General features: G+C 36.7%; 2 protein-coding genes across 2 annotated transcripts in view; one reads left to right on the forward strand and one right to left on the reverse strand.

Moving 5' to 3' along the window:
* The first annotated feature begins 1,566 nt into the window (after positions 1-1,566).
* On the forward strand, positions 1,567-2,703 carry LOC111368977. The gene has a single exon (XM_022990469.1). The coding sequence runs from the start codon at positions 1,567-1,569 to the stop codon at positions 2,701-2,703; it is 1,137 nt and encodes a 378-aa protein (XP_022846237.1).
* An 8,301-nt stretch (positions 2,704-11,004) lies between these two features.
* The window catches only part of LOC111368978, a 28,689-nt gene continuing 19,444 nt past the window's right edge, over positions 11,005-20,249 (reverse strand). Inside the window, exons 2-10 of the mRNA XM_022990471.1 lie at positions 18,305-18,342; positions 16,308-16,406; positions 14,959-15,010; positions 13,474-14,312; positions 13,240-13,383; positions 12,746-13,100; positions 12,469-12,664; positions 11,494-12,151; positions 11,005-11,364 (exon numbers count right to left, since the gene is read on the reverse strand). Of these exons, the coding sequence (XP_022846239.1) occupies positions 11,005-11,364; positions 11,494-12,151; positions 12,469-12,664; positions 12,746-13,100; positions 13,240-13,383; positions 13,474-14,312; positions 14,959-15,010; positions 16,308-16,406; positions 18,305-18,342 (2,741 nt within the window). The remainder of the gene's footprint in view (positions 11,365-11,493; positions 12,152-12,468; positions 12,665-12,745; positions 13,101-13,239; positions 13,384-13,473; positions 14,313-14,958; positions 15,011-16,307; positions 16,407-18,304; positions 18,343-20,249) is intronic.

The raw sequence follows: 20,249 nt of genomic DNA on the forward strand, positions 1-20,249 counted from the left end.
AGTCCTCGGGGTGACATAGTCCTTGGGGTAATACACCCGCGGAGTGGCGACTTGCATCATCGTGATCTGGTCGGTGGTGTCCTCGGGCGTATGTCCTCGAGCATCCTTTTGATATATGGGGTCACGAGTCCTCAAGTTATTCCCTTCCTACTGAACCCCCCATTTTGTCAAACCCATAAGAAATCTTACCTTCCACGGACTCTAATATAATTCAAACACCTCAACCCTGGACTCCTACGTCCACAAGAATTCTATGTCAACAATAGCGTCATTGGTCATGTAATTATATTACAAATAAAATACTCTTATCAAGTAGGACTCTATTGGATAAGAACATCCAACTAATTCAATCCTACTAGAAGTACACTACCTACCTCTATAAATACATGACCTAAGTCCATTATTCAGGTACGCTTTTACATATAATTTCAGTATACGTTCTCATATAAATTCTCTGTCTGACTTAAACATCGGAGGGACGACGAGAACACATCTCGTTGCCTTTGTTTCAAGTACCAGAAGGTTCTGTTTGTGCTTTTTTTCAATCCTCAAGTTCGGGAGGTCTGCCAGGTACTTTTTTGGTAGCATCATTGGCGTCGTCCATGGAAAACGCTACCAAAAGCCATGGTAAACACACGTTCAGGTTTTCCTCCAACAAGCTCATCTGTTCCAGATCCTCATCCTCCTCCTGAAGGTCATCATGTCCCTCAAGAAGAATCATTAGAGATGCCAGCACCTCTCCCAGTGGTCATCACAATCGAAGCCTTTGAAGAGCTCCGTCAGCAGGTGGCCACACTCATGCAACTGTTAAGTCAAAGAAATTCGCATCCATCACCAGTGCAGGCAGAGCATGGTGGTTTTATGGCTGATGCTCGAGTCCGACCACCAAACCTTGCAACTGGTGGAGTGGGAACCTCAGGAATTTGCAATATGGCCTCGGGCTTGAGATCAATCGCTATAGATTCCAGTGAGATTGCCCGAATCATTCAAGAAGGAATCACAGCTGGCCTACAGAGGAATGCTCGGGGGTCAACGGGTTTTATCCCTGACACCCCGTTCACTCCTGAGGTATTATCATTCCCCCTACCGGACAGATTTAAGTACCTCTGTATAAAAGAATATGATGGAACTACCGACCCTATCAACCATCTTAATATCTATACCGACGTCATGAACTTGCAAGTTGCCCCATACCAGTTGATGTGCAAAGCTTTTCCTCAAACGTTGACCCACACAGCCAGGGACTGGTTCTCAACCTTAAAGCCCAATCCCATAGCCTCTTTCTCAGATCTGGTCGATAAGTTCTCTGCCTTCTTTGCCAGTAGTAAGCGCATCAGAAAGACAGCGACTTCCCTCATGCAACTTCGTCAAGGGCAGAATGAAACCCTACGTGACTTCATGAAGAGGTTTAATAAAGAAAGACTTCAGATCCCCGATCTCCATATCACAGCAGCAGTTTTCGCCCTCATCCATGCTATAAGATGTGAAGCATTCAAGATGAGTTTGTCAAAAACTCCCCCAAAGTCAGTGACCGAGCTTCTGACCTGAGGACAGAAATACATTAATATGGAAGAAACATTGAATCCAAGGAGAGTTGGTTCGACTTATGATGGGGCTGAGCATAAGAGGCGGCGTGAGTTGTATCTAAAGCAAGACCTTGCCAGAGGAAAGCAGAAGCGGGGCACACCACCAACACTTACACATTTGAACACCTCTAGGTCGAACATATTGATGGAAATCAAAGATATGAAGGAGTTCAAGTGGCCACCGAGGTTGAGGTCTCCCCCTGAGACCAGGGACAAGAACAAGTATTGTGACTACCATCGTGACCATGGTCATACTACAGAGGATTGCATTACATTGCAACGTGAGATTGAAGCTTTGATAAAAAGAGGATTCCTAAAGGAGTATATCAGGCATGACAAGCATCTCAGGAATGATCGCAACAATGGGAAGACCACAGAATCTGGGGGAGGTAGCCAACCAACAGCAGGTACCATCAACCTTATAATCGGGGGGATTGCCTCGAGAGAAGATTCAAATAGTGGCCACAAACAATATGCCCAACGACACAATTCCATACAAATGACAGCTCCCAACGACATGAAAGATATCACATTTGGATCGAAGGACTTAGAAGACATATCATACCCCCATGACGATGCCTTGGTCATATCTGCCATCATCACCAATTTTGAAGTAAGGAGGGTCTTGGTTGACAATGGAAGTGCGGCCAATGTATTGTCCCAAGAGGCCTTCATGAAGATGGGTATTTCTGTTAACCAGTTCAAGACAGTCAAAACACTGCTCCAGGGATTTGGGGGTGGAATAATCATCCCAGAAGGAATCGTTGATCTTCCCTTAACATTGGGCTCAGGGCAAAAGCAGGTGACAGAATTCACTCCCTTTCATGTAGTCCATGCTTCGATGGCCTACAGTGCCATCATCGGGAGACCACTGCTCAATAAAATCAGGGCCATTGTATCCACCTTCCATCTTGTTATGAAGTTTCCAATAAGTGACGGCATAGGGATTGTGCGTGGAGATCAGAAAGTAGCAAGGCAGTGCTATGTTACTTGTGTTCGGGGAATGAGCACTGATGTCATGCAAATATCGACCCCTGAGCTCGAGCTCGAGAACCAGCAAAAATTTGTCCCAGGAGAAGAACTGATAGAGGTCGGGGTTGAGCATAGCGAAGATTGATGATCGCTTAGGATTTATTTTTATTTTTTGGTTTCCATTTTGGCTTGTTTAGTTTAGTTTACTTGGGTTGGCATGCCATATGCTTTTTTGGTTAGTTTACCTTTTTTTGGGCTAGTACGTCCTATGCATTTTCTTATTTACTTAGATAGTTATTTTAACAAGTCCTACGAGCTTATTTTGTCTTTAGAAGGTAGGAAATTTTATATAAAGGGAGTTGGAATCACACGACGCATGTTTTCTTCCAGAAGGAATACGCTGAAAAAGACCTGTTATGCACAGACACCAAAGCCTTGCCTCGCGCAAGCATCAAAAGCCCTATCACGCGCAGGCACCATCAAAAGACCTGCTACGAGTAGGCATAAAAGAAAACCTGCCATGAGCAGGCACCAAAAAAGACTTGTCACGAGTAGGCATAAAAAAATCCCTGTCACGCGCAGGCACCAAAGCCCTGTCACGAGCAGGCACCATCAAAAGCCTTGTCATGAGCAAGTACCAAAGCCTTGTTCTACGCAAGCACTCAAAGCTTTGCCCCGAGCAAGTACTTCAAGCCTTATCCTGCACAGGTACTCTAAGCCTTGTCACGGGTAAGCACATCCAAGTCCCACAACGCATCAATTAAAAAGCCCGACCACGGTCTATCTCGAGCTTGTGAGGCTCAACCTATTCTCAAATCCATGGGAATAGAGCTCGTGATATCATTTCACATTGGGCTCGAGCCTGTCCTCGAGCTCAATACCTTGTCAAAATCCATAGCCACAAGGGCTAGGGATATTATTTTTAAATTGGGCTCGACTATGTCCTCGAGCTCAATTCATTGTCAAAATCCCAACCACGACGGCTCAGGATATTATTTCACGTTGGGCTCAAGCCTGTCCTCGAGCTCAATACCTTGTCAAAATCCCTAGCCACAAGGGCTCAGATACTATTTTTAAATTGGGCTCGCCTATGTCCTCGAGCTCAATTCATTATCAAAATCCCAACCACGACGGCTCGGGATATTATTTCACGTTGGGCTCGAGCCTGTCCTCAAGCTCACTACCTTATCAAAATCCCTAGCCACAAGGGCTTGGGATACTATTTTTAAATTGGGCTCGGCTATGTCCTCAAGCTCAATTCATTGTCAAAATCCCAACCATAACGGCTCGGGATACTATTTCACGTTGGGCTCGAGCCTGTCCTCGAGCTCAATACCTCATCAAATCCCAGCCACAATGGCTCGGGATATTTTTTTTAAAATGGGCTCGGGGCTATGTCCTCGAGCTCAATTCATTGTCAAAATCCCTAGCCACAAGGGCTCGGGATATTATTTTAAATTGGGCTCGGCTATGTCCTCGAGCTCAATGCATTGTCAAAATTCCTAGCCACAAGGGCTCGAGATATTATTTTTAAATTGGGCTCGGCTATGTCCTCGAGCTCAATTCATTGTCAAAATCCCTAGCCACAAGGGCTCAGGATATTATTTTTAAATTGGGCTCGGCTATGTCCTCGAGCTCAATTCATTGTCAAAATCCCAACCACAAGGGCTCGGGATATTATTTCACATTGCGCTCGAGCCTGTCCTCAAGCTCAATACCTTGTCAAAATCCCTAGCCACAAGGGCTCGGAATATTATTTCACATTGGGCTCGGGGCCTGTCCTCGAGCTCAATTCATTATCAAAATCCTAACCACACCGGCTCGGGATATTATTTCACGTTAGGCTCGAGCCTGTCATCGAGCTCAATACCTTTCCAAATCCCAACCACAACGGCTCGGGATATTATTTCACATTGGGCTCGAGCCTGTCCTCGAGCTCAATACCTTATCAAATCCCAGCCACAACGGCTCGGGATATTATATTTTAAATGAGGCTCGAGGCTATGTCCTTGAGCTTAATGCATTGTCAAAATCCCTAGCCACAAGGGCTCGGGATATGATTTTAAATTGGGCTCGGCTATGTCCTCGAGTTCAATGCGTCAAAATTCCTAGCCACAAGGGCTCGGGATATCATTTTTAAATTGGGCTCGGCTATGTCTTCGAGCTCAATTCATTTTCAAAGTCCTTGCCACAAGGCCTTGGGATATTATTTTTAAATTGGGCTCAGCTATGTCCTCGAGCTCAATTCATTGTCAAAGTCCCTGCCACAAGGCCTCGGGATATTATTTTTAAATTGGGCTTGACTATATCCTCGAGCTCAATTTATTGTCAAAATCCTTGCCACAAGGGCTCGGGATATTATTTTAAATTGGGCTCTACTATGTCCTCGAGCTCAATTCATTGTCAAAGTCCCTGCCACAAGGCTTCGGGATATTATTTTTAAAATGGGCTCAGGCTATGTCCTCGAGCTCAATTCAATGTCAAAATCCCAACCACAAGGGCTCGGGATATTATTTTTAAATTGGGCTCGACTATGTCCTCGAGCTCAATTCATTGTCAAGATTCCTGTCGTAAGGGCTCGGGATATTATTTTTAAAATGGGCTCAGACTATGTCCTCGAGCTCAATTTAATATCAAAATCCCAACCACAAGGGCTCGGGATATTATTACATATTGGGCTCGGGGTCTATCCTCGAGCTCAATGTATTATCAAATCCCAGGAGCAAGGGCTCGAGATAATTATCGCACATTAAGTTCGGGCTATGTCTCCTATATGAACTATTGTCTATCCATCGAGCTCGTTCTTTTCAGAATTTTAACAAAGTTTTAGCTCGAGCCCTTCTTTTCAAATTTTAAATAATGTAGGGATCCATCCCTTACCTTAAAACATGTTCGAGGTCGAGCTCTCCTCTTTCAAAATTTTTGACGAAGTCAGGGTCTAAACCTCTCAAAAATTTTTAATGAGCTCGAGGTCGAGCTCCTTCCTTTAAAATTTTTAAACAAGGTCTGTGCATACTTTTCTTTTAAAATTTTGACAATATTGGGGTCAAGCTCATTCCCTTCAAATTTTTAATAAGGTAGGGATCGAGACTGCCTATCAACTCGTCATGAGCTAGCCAACCTCTAGGCATGACCATGCCCTTATCTTGGCATGAGCTCGCCTATCTCTAGGCATGAGCATGACCACTCCTTGGCATGAGCTCCCTGACCTCTAGGCTTTGGCACGCCTATACCTTGGCATGAGCTCGCCAACCTCTAGGTATAAGCACGCTCTTATCTTGGCATGAGCATACCCATCACCCGACATGCTTGTGCATCTCATCCCAGAAACTTCCATATCGCGCAAGCCTCTGACATGGATGCATGGGGGCCAGTGATGTAGTCACTTTTGGCAACCTCCCGAAGTGATTTTCTCAAGGACTCATAGGGTCTTGCTCATCACATATTGGGGCACATAGTCCTCGGGGTAATACACCCGAGGAGTGGCGACTTGCATCATCGTGATCTGGTTGGTGGTGTCCTCGGGCATAAGTCCTCGAGCATCCTTTTGATATACGGGGTCACGAGTCCTCAAGTTATTCCCTTCATACCGAACCCCCCATTTTGTTAAACCTATAAGAAAATCTTACCTTCTACGGACTCTAATATAATTCAAACACCTCAACCCAGGACTCCTACGTCCACAATAATTCTATGTCAACAATAGCGTCATTGGTCATGCAATTATATTACAAATAAAATACTCTTATCAAGTAGGACGCTATTGGATAAGAACATCCAATTAATTCAATCCTACTAGAAGTACACTACCTACCTCTATAAATACATGACCCAAGTCCATTATTCAGATACGCTTTTACATACAATTTCAGTATACGTTCTCATATAAATTCTCTCTGACTCAGGCATCGGAGGGGCGACGAGAACACACCTCTTTGCCTTTGTTTCAGGTACCAGAAGGTTCTATTTGTGCTCTTTTTCAGTCCTCAAGTTCGGGAGGTCTACCAGGTTCGTTTTTTGGTAGCATCATTTCTCAACCATGATGTGTAATCCTTGTCATTTTTATGAGGATTACCAAGCGCAAGGCTCCTAAGCAGTCCAAGCTCGTAAAAAGGGCTGTAGTCCAAAAGAAGAGGTATATGTCCTCTCTACATGATGAGCTGATAGAGTTAAAAGATGAGACCTTCTGGGGTTTGAAGTTTCAAGATGGAAAACTTGACCTATAGACATCGAGTTTCACTCAAAGGTCCCCAAGACCTTTGTTTAGAAGGAAGCTCCATGAGTTAAGGTGATCAATTGTTGCCACGTCAACAACCACTAATCTCTGTGGTGTTAAAATAATTCCACCGTAAGGCCAGCTTCAAAAGTGTCTGGGACGAGAACATTATTAACTTCTTTAGTGTAAGAGATAGATTGACACTAGGTATACCTTTGCATACAACTTCAAATGTGAGAACTTGAGGTCGAATAGTATGTGGACAAGATAAAGGCTAACTTGATGTTTATCACTAGGAGATCGAGTGACCGAAGAAAGATTTTGTGGAGTGCACTGTTAAGGTCTTGAGGTTAAATGCCATAGAGGACAATGTTTGGATGAGGATGTAGAGGAGTTTAAACACTCCGAAGGCCATGGAAATGAGCTAGAGGAATATGTCGAAGGCTCTTATCATCAAGGACTCAATGAAGTTTGAGCTTGGTTGAAGATCAAAGCGTTCGCCCCAAATTCTTAGAACTTAACATGTTAAAAAAATCTTAGCTTGAACTCTATAATGTTGACCAAAATAGTTGTAAATAAGAAAAATTTTGAATTTGGAATATTAACAAAATAATAATAATAATAATAATGGGAGATATTCATTCATATAGACTTAGACAATTATGGTGAAAATTGACTTTGGAAAACATTTGGAGGAAATTCAGCAAACACCGGTTGTGTAGCAACGGAAAGAAAAATATGTTTGTCCTTGCAAATGTCGACTAAAATTTATGGAATTCTAACAATGACTATAACATTCATATACGTACAACATATAAAAATTTGGGTTCTCCCGAAAATGTTTGAAGCACGAAAATATTTTTCAACTATGCTAGATAGTATTTTCGAAACTGACTCGATGCAATCTACTAAAATGGACATGACTTTTTCTATAGCTAATATTTAAGGTAATTCCAAAGACCATTATTAGAAGACTTGTAAACCTTTCAAATCCTATTGATTTCACTCTAAAACATGCATTGTAGGCCAAGTTATACCATTTTTAAGTAGGAGGACAAAATTTGAAAATTCAATTTAGCAACAATTAAACTTCATGCCTAGTCAATTCAACATTTCTAAATTATACTTGATAAGAAATGTATAAGAAAACTAGATGAAATAAACATTTAATTATTTTTTAAAGTTTTATATAAGTGTTCATAACAGATTTACTTAACTGAAAATTTTATTAGATAGTTAAAGAGCATTTCAAATGCGGAGCATTTGCCACTATGCTAAACAACTGCCGTGCCTCAAATTAGCTTGTAAAATTTTAGTAGGGATAAGAACCACAAGTAATACTCAGTAGAAAATACTTAAATAAATGATGCAAAAAAAATATTTTCTAGAAATACAAATTTTGATTAGTTGTCTCACCATCAATTTTGCGAAGCGAGTCAGTGATCAGGCAGTCCGCTTACTCCCAGGTTTTGATAACCCGTTTAAGTATCAAAAATTATCTCTTCATATCTTATTTGAACCACCAAATGATGCTTCCATTTTCTTATGAATAACACCATAACATGTTAAATGCAAATTGAAAACAAATAATTTTTACTTGACTAACAAAAGTGTTGAAAACACCCCACTTTAAATGTTTGGAGTTTAAATACCATTTTGTGCTCAATTTGTTATCAAATGCAGCGTGCTCTTAGCCTCTCCTTCAGATAATTTCTAGATTCAAATGTGCTTTATTCTATGGAAAAAGGGGCAAATGGAATTTATGTGTTTACAATTGTGATTTGTGAGAAAAAGGTGGCTAAAGGAGTCGAAACTTGACTTTCAAATGGTGGATACAATTAGAATTTAGATTTGAATAATAACATGCATTTTAAATAAACTAATGACTTCCAAAATAAAAAGGGACAGTTTTAGGCAGTTGGCAAAAGTGGAAGTTAAGATGGCAAGTTAAGTGGTATGATCGTGGCACAAGTTGGTGGGGTGGTAAAATTAAATGGAATGCCTTTAGTAGAGAAACAAATTAGACTAAGGGGTGAGGAAAAAAATCAAAATACGTGGCTGAAAAAGGGAGTCTTTTGAAAAGGAAAAAATTCATGTTTAAGTGCTATTCGAAATATACAATAAGGGGATCAAATTTTAAATTTTTAAGGACCTAACATAGGTAGTAATTAATATAAAATAAAAATTTTCGTTTAAAAGAGATTTCGACACCCTCCAAAATTTTGAAACAAGTGTTGCAACTTTACTATCGTGATAAAAAATAATTAATTTGGAGTTTTAAAAAGTGTCGTAGCAACTTAGTAGTGTAACCCAAATCATTTTTGGGTTCTACAAGAAAATTTCTTTTAAAATGAAACACAAGATTTTCTCATTCGCTATAGTCCGGGTTTGATACGTCTTCCCTAACACTTTTTCCCAAAGAGCTGAGTTGCTCGACTTAAGTGAGCTCTCCTATCCACTTCCTGAGGACGTTGAGAAAGAGGAACGAGAGGATGAGGAGAAAGCCTCCAAGGAGAGGCAATACATGTTAGCTTATTTTTGTACTTTTATTTTTTGTTACCTTTTGGCCGAGCTTGTTGGAGGTTGGGCCTTTTTTTGTATGCAACGGAAGGATCTCTTTCTATGTTATTATTAGTGAAAAGTTCGTCCCTTTTACTTGGTGTTTTGAGATGCCAATTGATTTTTAACCATTATTTTACGCTTAAAAATTAGCTTAAGTGCTTTTTGTAAGAAATTAAACCCTAATACCAAGATCTTTAGAATTCATGATTTTCACATATGAAATTTTAATTGATCAAGAAACATACCTTGATCCATGGCAATAATTGAGAATTTTAGATCTGCAAAATAATAAACTGTTAAATTAAAAAAACCTTTCTCTCAATTTTCCTCTATTTTATTGAATGAATTTATTGATGGGTTTCATTCACATTTATAGGCAGAGAGAGGCAGTCTCATTTGTGCCATAAAACTCTCAACTTTCCATCAAAGTAGACAATTATAAAACTACCATTTATCAATTGGGCCAATAGGATTTTAGTAATATTAATCACCTTTAATTAATTCTTTAATATTACATGGGCCACAAATAATTGGTTTTACATTCTCCCACTTGGCCCGTGTAATATTGTTTTGTTATGTGGTATATAACATAATGCGCATACCATTAGCTAAAATCCATCATACATTGGTCACTTAATATATCATCCTTAAGTAAAGACTAATAAGAGTCATGGCGGTTTTACACCATCATATAAGCATAATTCCTTCCATGTACTACAGCATTAGTCCCTACCCAACATGATACATAATGAGAAGTTCGATAATTGCATTAATGTCTTCGAAAAGACTATCCCTGTCAGCATTTGCATAATTCATTCACGTACATGTACCAACAGTTATGACAGGAATAATTTTTTCAAAAACAATATATAAATGAGCCCAAAATGTCAATACATAAGCATCATAAATTGCATAATAATGTTAATGATAATTTTCAATAATGCCCATCCTTTCGACATGTTCATTGAATGTCTTTGGTGGCAATCCTTTTGTTAATAGATCTGCAATCATAAGATTGGTGTTAATAAGCTCGATTGACACCTTTTGTTTTTGAACTTCTTCTTTAACGGCAAAGTACTTCAATTCCATGTGCTTAACACCTTTAGAGTACTTGTCGTTCTTTGAAAAGAAGACTGCTGCAGAATTATCACAATAATGTTTCAATGGCTTGGCTATACTGTCGACGATCCCAAGTCCTGTAATAAAGTTCCGCAGCCAATTTCCTTGAACTGTGGCCTCAAAGCATGCCACAAACTCGGCTTCCATAGTGGATGCAGCAATGATTGACTGCTTCGCACTTTTCCATGATATAGCCCCTCCAGTTAAGAGGAACAAATAGCCAAATGTGGACTTTCTAGTATCCACACATCCAGCAAAGTCCGAATCTGAATATCCAATGACCTCCAAGTTATCAGATCTCATATAAGTGAACATGTGATCTTTCGTTCCTTGCAAGTATCTCAATACTTTCTTTGCAGCTTTCCAATGATCAAGTCCCGGGTTACTTTGATACCTGCCCAGCATTCCAACAGCAAAACTGATGTATGGTCTGGTGCAAGTCTGAGCATACATTAAGCTCCCAACAAGAGATGCATAAGGAATAGCTGTCATTTGTTTGCGTTCCAATTCGTTTTTAGGACATTGCATGAGACTAAATTTGTCTCCTTTCTAAATTAGAACAACACTCGCTGAACAATTTTTCATATTGAATCTCTCTATAACTTTATTGATGTATACTTTCTGAGACAACCTTAACAACCCTTGTGACCTATCATGGAATATTTCAATTCCAATTACATAGGTTGTCTCTCCCATGTCTTTCATTTCAAAATTTTTAGAGAGAAATTTCTTAGTCTCGTATAATAGACCAAAATCATTAGTAGCTAGCAAGATATCATCAACGTACAGAATCAGAAATATAAACTTGCTCCCACTGACCTTCAGATATATACATCGATCAACGACGTTTTCCTTAAATCCAAAGGAAGTAATGGTATCGTTGAACTTAAGATACCATTGACGGGAAGCCTGTTTAAGTCCATATATTGATTTCTTTAACTTACATACCACGTGTTCCTTTCCTTTAACTGAAAAACCTTCAGGTTGATTCATATAAACTTCTTCATCTAAATTTTCATTTAGAAAGGCGGTTTTCACATCCATTTGTTGTAGTTCTAAGTCATAATGAGCTACTAAAGACATTATAATTCTGAGCGAGTCTTTCTTAGAGACTGGTGAAAATGTCTCCTTATAATCAATGCCACTTTTCTGAGTAAAATCTTTGGCAACAAGTCTAGCTTTATGTTGTTCGATATTACCATTAGAGTCGCGCTTGGTCTCAAAGACCCATTTACACCCAACTCTTTTACATGATTCTGGTAATTCAACGAGATCCCAGACTTCGTTATGTTCCATAGATTTCAACTCATCTTTCATAGCATCTAACCACTTATCAGAATTAGCGCTCTCAATGGCTTGTGAAAATGAAACTGGATCATCATCAACAATTCCCAAGTCAAATTCAGACCCTTGCAGGTAAACCACATAATCATCAGAAATAGCAGGTCTACGTTGTCTTTGTGACCTTTTTAATGTTATTTCTTGTGGTTCATTTAATGCAGGTTCATCGGTGGCAACTTCATTGTGAGGTGTTTGACCATTTATTTGTTGTTCAGGTAAATTTTCATGTCGTTTAACAATTTGAGGAACAACAACATTAGAAGAAGTTGAGGGTAGAGAAACTTGAATTCTAACTTCTTGTATTTCCACATTTCGTGGTTCAAAACTCACACTAACTTCACCATTCTCAATGAACCTAGCATTTTCAGTTTCAACAATTCTAGTACTATGGTTAGGACAATAAAATTTATACCCTTTTGATTTTTCTGGATAACCAATGAAAAATCCACTGATTGTTCTTGAGTCCAGTTTCTTTTCATGTGGATTAAAAATTCTTGCTTCTGCTGGGCAACCCCAAATATGCAGGTGCCTTAAACTGGGTTTCCTTCCCGTCCATAGTTCAAAGTAGTCTTTGGGACTGCCTTACTAGGAACCCTGTTTTGTAAATATATAGCAGTCTTTAATGCAAACATCCACAAAGATATGGGTAAAGAAGAATTGCTTAACATACACCTAACCATTTCTATTAGAGTACGATTACGCTTTTCAGCCACACCATTTTGTTGTGGTGTGCCTGGCATAGTGTATTGAGAACATATGCCATGCCTTTCAAGAAATTTAGCAAATGGACCTGGGTGTTGTCCAGTTTCATCATACTTTCCATAATATTCACCACCTCTATCAGATCTAATAATTTTCACCTTTCTGTCTAATTGTCATTCAACTTCATTGACAAAAATCTCTAAAACATTTACAGCTTGAGACTTTTCATGTAGTAGATAGACGTAACCATAACGTGAAAAATCATCGATAAAGGTGATAAAATACTTTTCCCCACCAAATGATGAAACATCAAAAGGCCCACATATATCGGTATGTATTATCTCAAGAAGCTGTGTGCTTCTTGTGGCTCCTTTCTTTGTGTGTTTGGTTTGTTTACCCTTAATACAATCTACACAAGTTTCAAGATCACTAAAATCCAAGTCATGAAGGATTTCATTCTTTAATAATCTTTCTATCCTTTCCTTGGATATGTGACCCAAACGTTTATACCACAAGTTAGCAGATCGTTCATTCAGTAAACCACGTTTAGTACCAATATTATGATGCAAGGTCAAAAGAGTCTCGGCAAAGAGGTTATCAAGCTTTAATTTATATAACCCATCACAAAGAATAGCGGAACCGATAAGATGATTTTGTTTAAACAAATTTAAACATCCATTTCCACCATCAAAGAAATATCCAACAGAATAAGGAAACTAAATTACGAGAAATAGAAGGTACATATAGAGTCTGAAATAAATCTAAATGATGTCCAGTATCTAAAATCAAACGATAAGTTCCAATGGCTTCAACTGGAGCTTTGACTCGATTTCCCATGAGGACAAACTTTTCATTTGGATTTATGGTCTGGGTTGAAAGGAATCCCTGCATCGTATTAGTAACATGAGTGGTACATCCGGAATCAATCCACCAAGTATTATAAGGAACTTTTGCCAAATTAGATTCGAAACATACATAAGAAATAATCTTACCTTTACTTTCAAACCATGCATTACGTTTCAGGCAGTCCTTTTTATGGTGCCCAGGTTTGCGACAGAAATGGCACGTATCCTTTTTGTGTTCCTTATTGTGGATATGGGCAGAAGACTCATTTATCTTTAGTGGTCCTTGCTTAATGCCCTTTTCAGATCTTTTCTTATATTTTTTTCTAGCTCCTTGATGACTTACGAGATGAACAAAATGAGTTCCTTGATTCTTAAGCCTTGTCTCCTCTTGCACGAGCATACTGTGCAATTCATTGACATTCCATTTATCCTTTAAGGTATTATAGTTCATATGGAATGGACCGTACTCGGGAGGCAAAGAGTTGATGATAAATTGTACCAGAAAGTTCTCACCCACAATCATCCCAAGAGTCTTAAGTCTTGCTGCAATGTTACTCATTTCAGTAACAAGCTCATGCTTGGTACGAGAACCATCAAATTTCATGGTGGTTAAGGTACTCATCAGTGTGCCAGCAAGTGATTTGTTAGCTGTTTGGGAACGTTCTTCCACAAACTTCATATATTCCTTAGCATTCTCAGTTTTAGGGATAGTAGACTTGATATTCTTTGCTAAGGTCATCCGCATAAACATTAAGCTTAATCTGTTTGACCTTTCCCAAGCTTTATGGACAGATCTTTCATCAGCACTGCTCTCATCAGTAAGATCAGCAGGTTTCTCAACTTGAAGTGCCAAGTCCAAGTCCAAGACACCTAAGTTGAACTGAACTTGTTCACACCAGTCAGAGGAATTTAGCCCATTGAACAGTGGTACAGATGAAGTATGCGAATGCAGAGAAACGGGAACAGATACTGCAAAATATAAAATGCTCTAACATTAATACTTTGAGTTTTAATTTCAAATTCAGATAACAATAAATGTATAGCGTAATTCTCGTTTGGGTGATATTACGTTATACCATCATAATAAATATAATGATGCTAATTAAATTTCACTTAATTGGTAATTAAATATACTCTAATCAAACATGTATGATATCTTTGGATATACAAAACACATCCGACCAAGTAAATCAATTAACCACGATCATGTTCAAGATTAACAAAATTAACTGATCAACCTTTGGGCGATCCATAATAATTTTATAATTTTTGAACGTTAATATACTCTTGACACCATAATAAAGTCATTTTCATTTACAAGCATCAAACTATCAAGAGTAATTGATAAATAAATTATGTAATTTAGCGTTCAAAATACCATAATGTTTGGCCACTTTGGTGACTAACAAACAACATCAATCGAACATTAATTACAAAAATATAATGTGAATAATGTAAGTAATTAAACTAGACATAATCTAATTTAATTCATAATTCAAATTAAAATGTGAAACAATAAATGTCCAATTGCCAAAAACAGTCAATATATATGTACTTCACCGATATTGAACACAAACGCATAAACTTCAGTCAATGTTATGCCTTAAACCAATACAAGGGATTGACATTTTCTTAAACAATTCAACATATATGGCAGAAACATATACCTACAGTACAGCATTCTAGGTACAAATTGTCAGCCTCATTTGATTTTCCAAGGATGGGGTTTAATTAGGCCATGGGATTATAGAAAGAAACAGTATGTGTCTTGCAAATGTTTTCATGCATTAATTGGTTTCTGCAATTTCGATTTTACACGTTTCAGCCCGTCCTTTAATTATTTACTTATTTAAACTTTGAATGATTAATAATGACAAACAGGAACACATAGCCAAAATAATGGACTTTGAAGGGCTGTCTCTTTCTCTCATATGCATGGAAAAGCCAATTAATTTGAACACGATATAGTCTTCCCAAATCGGATCCATGGAAAAACCAATTAATCGACGTAGATAGCAAATGGGATTTGATGTAATGATTTGATCCATAAATTAATAAGAAATTAAAGATCCCATACGAAAAACAGTAAATCTTTAAGGAAAATCAAGAATTCTTCAACTTGGCTCTGATACCACATGTAAGAAATTAAACCCTAATACCAAGATCTTTAGAATTCATGATTTTCACATATGAAATTTTAATTGATCAAGAAACATACCTTGATCCATGGCAATATTTGAGAATTTTAGATCTGCAAAATAATAAACTGTTAAATTAAAGAAACCGTTCTCTCACTTTTCCTCTCTTTTATTGAATGAATTAATTGATGGGTTTCATTCACATTTATAGGCAAAGAGAGGCAGTCTCATTTGTGCCATAAAACTCTCAACTTTCCATCAAAGTAGACAATTATAAAACTACCATTTCTCAATTGGGCCAATAGGATTTTAGTAATATTAATCACCTTTAATTAATTCTTTAATATTACATGGGCCACAAATAATTGGTTTTACACTTTTATTGACCGAGATTGATGAACATAAACTAGGTAGATTTAATAGTAACAATCGAACAAAAATTTTGACAAGTAAAGTCGGTGATGTTTAGTTTGCCGATGAAGGGTTTGTGTTCCTTAGGTCTAAGGAACTTGATGCCTAGGTAATCTAGAAAGACCTAGGTAATCTATGGTCTTGGTGTTCCGAGGTCTTGGCAATCGAGGAGTATCTAGCAATCTCTAAGTCTAGGTAACCTAAAATCTAGACGATTGAGGACAGTCTAGTTGACCCAGGCTTTAGGTGACTAGATGTCTAAGTATTAGGGAAAAGTTTGGCAACAACAAAGTTTGTGTTCTAGGTAACTTGAGTGCATCGATGGAAAGAGTTATACTTTATAAATTATTTTCTTTAACGTAAAGATAACTTTGTGCTTGATTATTAAGGTAGAGAAGCTCTCCCATGGTCTTACTAGTGGCCAATCTTTTACAATTAGAGGAAGGACTTGTACTCGATCATGCTGGGGAACGGATGGGTAAAATAAAAGAAAAGTGGACGTGCATGCAAGAGACTAAGAACAAGAGAGAAAGCAAAGACAGTTAAGGTTTCAGGTCATCTTTTTTTATATGTAGTATGTCTTGAGATTTTCTACATTTCGAAGTTGAGGCAAGTGCTTCCTGACCATGTTTCTTAGGTTTTAGGCTCCTTTGTCGACAACAGATGATGCTACCTAAATGTGTACCTGGATGTGGTGAAGTTAGACAATGATCAAGCTTAAGTTTTCACTCAAAATGATCAAGAACAATGCTTGTGATGTTCTAAAATAAAAGAGAAGATGCATGATCTCGTGACCTCTCCAATGCTTAAGTTAGCTAAATGGAGAGAAAAAGTATATGTAAAAGTTCTTTTGAGTAAAATATGCATTGAGATGGTGTTGTGTGACCTGATACTAGGGCCATGACGACTCAAACACATACAAAACCACGTATTTTAAGAATTTCATGGCTAAATGTAGTCAATTTTTATATCTCGCAAGCGTACAGACCGTTACAAGTAATAAAGTTGACCTATGAGTCCGAATATCATTTCTAGAACTACCATTTGACAATTGGTTCAATTATTCCTTGAATTTGATTGAAAACTAATAAAATAATTATTTTTCTTTTTGTGATTTTCTATTTTAAATATACTAAAACAAATAAAAGTAAATTAAGAGTTAGAATTCATGAGTTCACCATAGCTATCCTTTTAATCTCAATTACCAAGTTCTATACAAATGATTATGTTAACCTGATCGAATTCTTCTAGTGTATTGAATTTACCCATTTCAGGTTCTCAATGAGTCTATTTAACTGATTCAATTTCATATCTCTATGTGGATTAATTTTAGTTAAACGCAATTATGTTTTAAGAATTCATGTAACGACCACAATAACTAGCATAATATTTCTACGTTTTATACTAATTATCGACTTTTACTACGTGGTCTAAACAAATTCTCCATATCTCCGCGGAATTATTATTCACAAAATCAATGAATAATCTAAGCACTAAGAATAGAAGTAAAAACAATTCAAAAAATCATTGGATATTTAAAACTTTTTAATTAAAATCAAGGTTCAAAACTAGATTATAATCATTCATCTTAACCGAATACTTAATTACACATCACGAGAGAAGAATAAAACAACAAGAATGAATTAAAGTACATCATCAGATATTAAGGAAAAAGAGAAAAAGATGAAGATCTTGCACCAAGATTCCGCCTCTTCTTGTAAAGTCCTTGAAACCTTAGCTCCTTGATTCTTTTCCCTCTTTTTGGCTTGAATAATATATATACAATGATCACAAAGCCTTGACTTGAATATATGTATATATAATGAAACTCCACAAGCCCCATATAATTGGTGGACTAAATTACGTATTTATAGAAAAGATTTATCCAAAATCCTTGTTCAACTTGATTTCCACCTACGAGGTTAAACTAGTTTCTACTAAAGAGTTCAAATTAATTTCTACCAAAGAGTTTAAGAAGTAAAAGAAAACAAATTTCATTTTCAATTCAACTCATTTTCTCATGAAACTTTATTCCTCCATCTTCATTTATTTTGCAATTAAGTTCTCTTCATTTCAAAATCATAATAGTTGACACGAGACAAGCTTCAAAGTTTGCTATTTAATCCTCAAACTTTTCCAAATGTTGAATTTAACTCCCGAAACTTATGAATTTTTTACCGAATGCTTCATTAATATTTCCAATTGATCCCTTGCAATACGGTTAATCTTCAATTGCTTCAAATCAATTCCAATTAAGCTCCAAATAACCTCTTTTACATAAATTGTATCCAAATTGGAATTGTACTTCAATTTACATAATTTACACAAATTAAGTAGATAATTGTTAAACTTATATGTACTTAAATAAGAATAGAAGTCCGAATAAGCACATAAAATGCTCCTATGAAATACCTTCAAACTTAACTCTTGTTCATCCTGAGCAAGACTATCTACTAATACACAAGAAAATAGAAAGATATAAATGTATTAGATAACTTTGCTACACTCGCACCAAGTATTGAAATCGTTTGATACTTCATAAAAGTTTATAAGTAACATAACTAAAACTAAATATTTACTTGCTCCATGTTTGATTGAAGTGTGCGTGCATAGTCAATCAAATTATCGAAAATGTTTAAATTGATTAAATCCCAACCTAATAATCAAATACTCTCTCTCTCGTGGATGCATACTCCCAAACTTGTTTTTCAATCACATTCCCGAGGTGTTTATTCTAAGATTGATTACACAACACTTTTTTCCTTTCATGCTTAAATTTGGTTGGATTTCACCAATGAAAGTCACTATTTCATTACATGATGATTCTCCTTAAATTATTATATTTCAACCTCCAGGCTTCAACTAGAGTAATAACCCCCCTTTCAAAAGTCTAAATTTTAAAGTACATATCGAAGGTTTAGCCGAACAGAAGCAGTGCTTATAATTTTTTTGCCACTGCCTCAACACATTTTGTTGTTTTTCTTTTATTGTGTCTCTTTTTCTTTTTCTTTTTTATTTTTATTTCTTTTCTTTTCCCCTCTTTTTCTTTGATTTTCGAAGGTAGTTTTCACTCTATATTGAAGGTGGCATTTTTCCCTGTTAAATCGTCTCCTAAACATTGGTAATGAATAGGACAAAATTACTTAAGATTAGCTTTACACAATTGTATTCGAATCCCTATTAGATGGTTTTCACCTAGTCTCTACTTGCTAGGAAAAGCATTCCACACAACTATTCAACAGGTATGAAATCAACACATATCTAAATAGTTTCCAATAATGGATCAACCACCCCCAAATTTATCTTTTCAATAGGTTAAGTGGTTGTACTATACATTATGATCATGATTTATAAAGACCTAAGTTCATTCAACGTATTTTATCAATGTAACCAATCCAAAAACATATAATAATTATCATGGCTACTGTGATCAATATAATATGATTTAACATGAATAAATATGGAATTAGCAAAAATAATTGCATCACCTATTTGTAATTTATGAAACATAAACAATTTCAAATAATTTCAATTAGTCGACATGGTTATCCAACTCATACAAACACAGATAAAATAAGAAAAAGTTAAACCCTTTCACTTTTTTTTGGGCAAAAATATCACACAAACAAGCAAATAAAACTACCTAATCTACTCCCCAAACTTAAAATACACATTGTCCTCAATGTATACAGAAAAGAGGTTTAAAGAAGAATTATATGATGTTTCTCGTTTAGTACTTGATATTTTAACTTCCTTCAATATCCTTTCCTTAGTTGTTTTGTAAAATATTTCCATTACGCTTGAGAAGGAACAAGACTAATAATTATCAATAATTCACATGCGAATTTATGCTAATTTAATTAGGAATGATAGTTGTAAGCTAGTTTTAACCTAAAAGGAAAAAAAAAGAATAGAAAAAAAGGAAAAAGAAAAAGAAAAGAAAGAGACAATTTTTTTAAATAAGAAAAAAGAATAACGTTTTTTTAAGAAAAGAAAAAAGAGAAGGAAAAGAAAATAAAGGAAAGAGATAAAAGAAAGGGAAATTGATTTAAAAGGCCAAGTCAAACTAAACATTAGTTTAAAAAGACCCACAACTATGTTTCTTAGTTAAAAGGAATAAAGTTATAAAATATGGAAAATAGAATTTGTAAAGGACTAAAATGACCTTGTATACAAAAGGTCATTATTGCCCTTATACTCATTTCAATTTCCATTGAACCCTAATTGAAATCTCCTTTTATCCTTTCAATTTTCATTTAGTCCTAATTCAATTTTGACTTCCATCCCTTCTACAGGTCAATCTCTCTATGCAAATATTCTCATTTCCTTCTCTTCATCTTCTTTTCTTTCATGGAAC

The sequence above is a fragment of the Olea europaea genome, chromosome 20, assembly GCF_002742605.1.
Source record: "Olea europaea var. sylvestris chromosome 20, O_europaea_v1, whole genome shotgun sequence".
NCBI lineage: Eukaryota > Viridiplantae > Streptophyta > Magnoliopsida > Lamiales > Oleaceae > Olea > Olea europaea.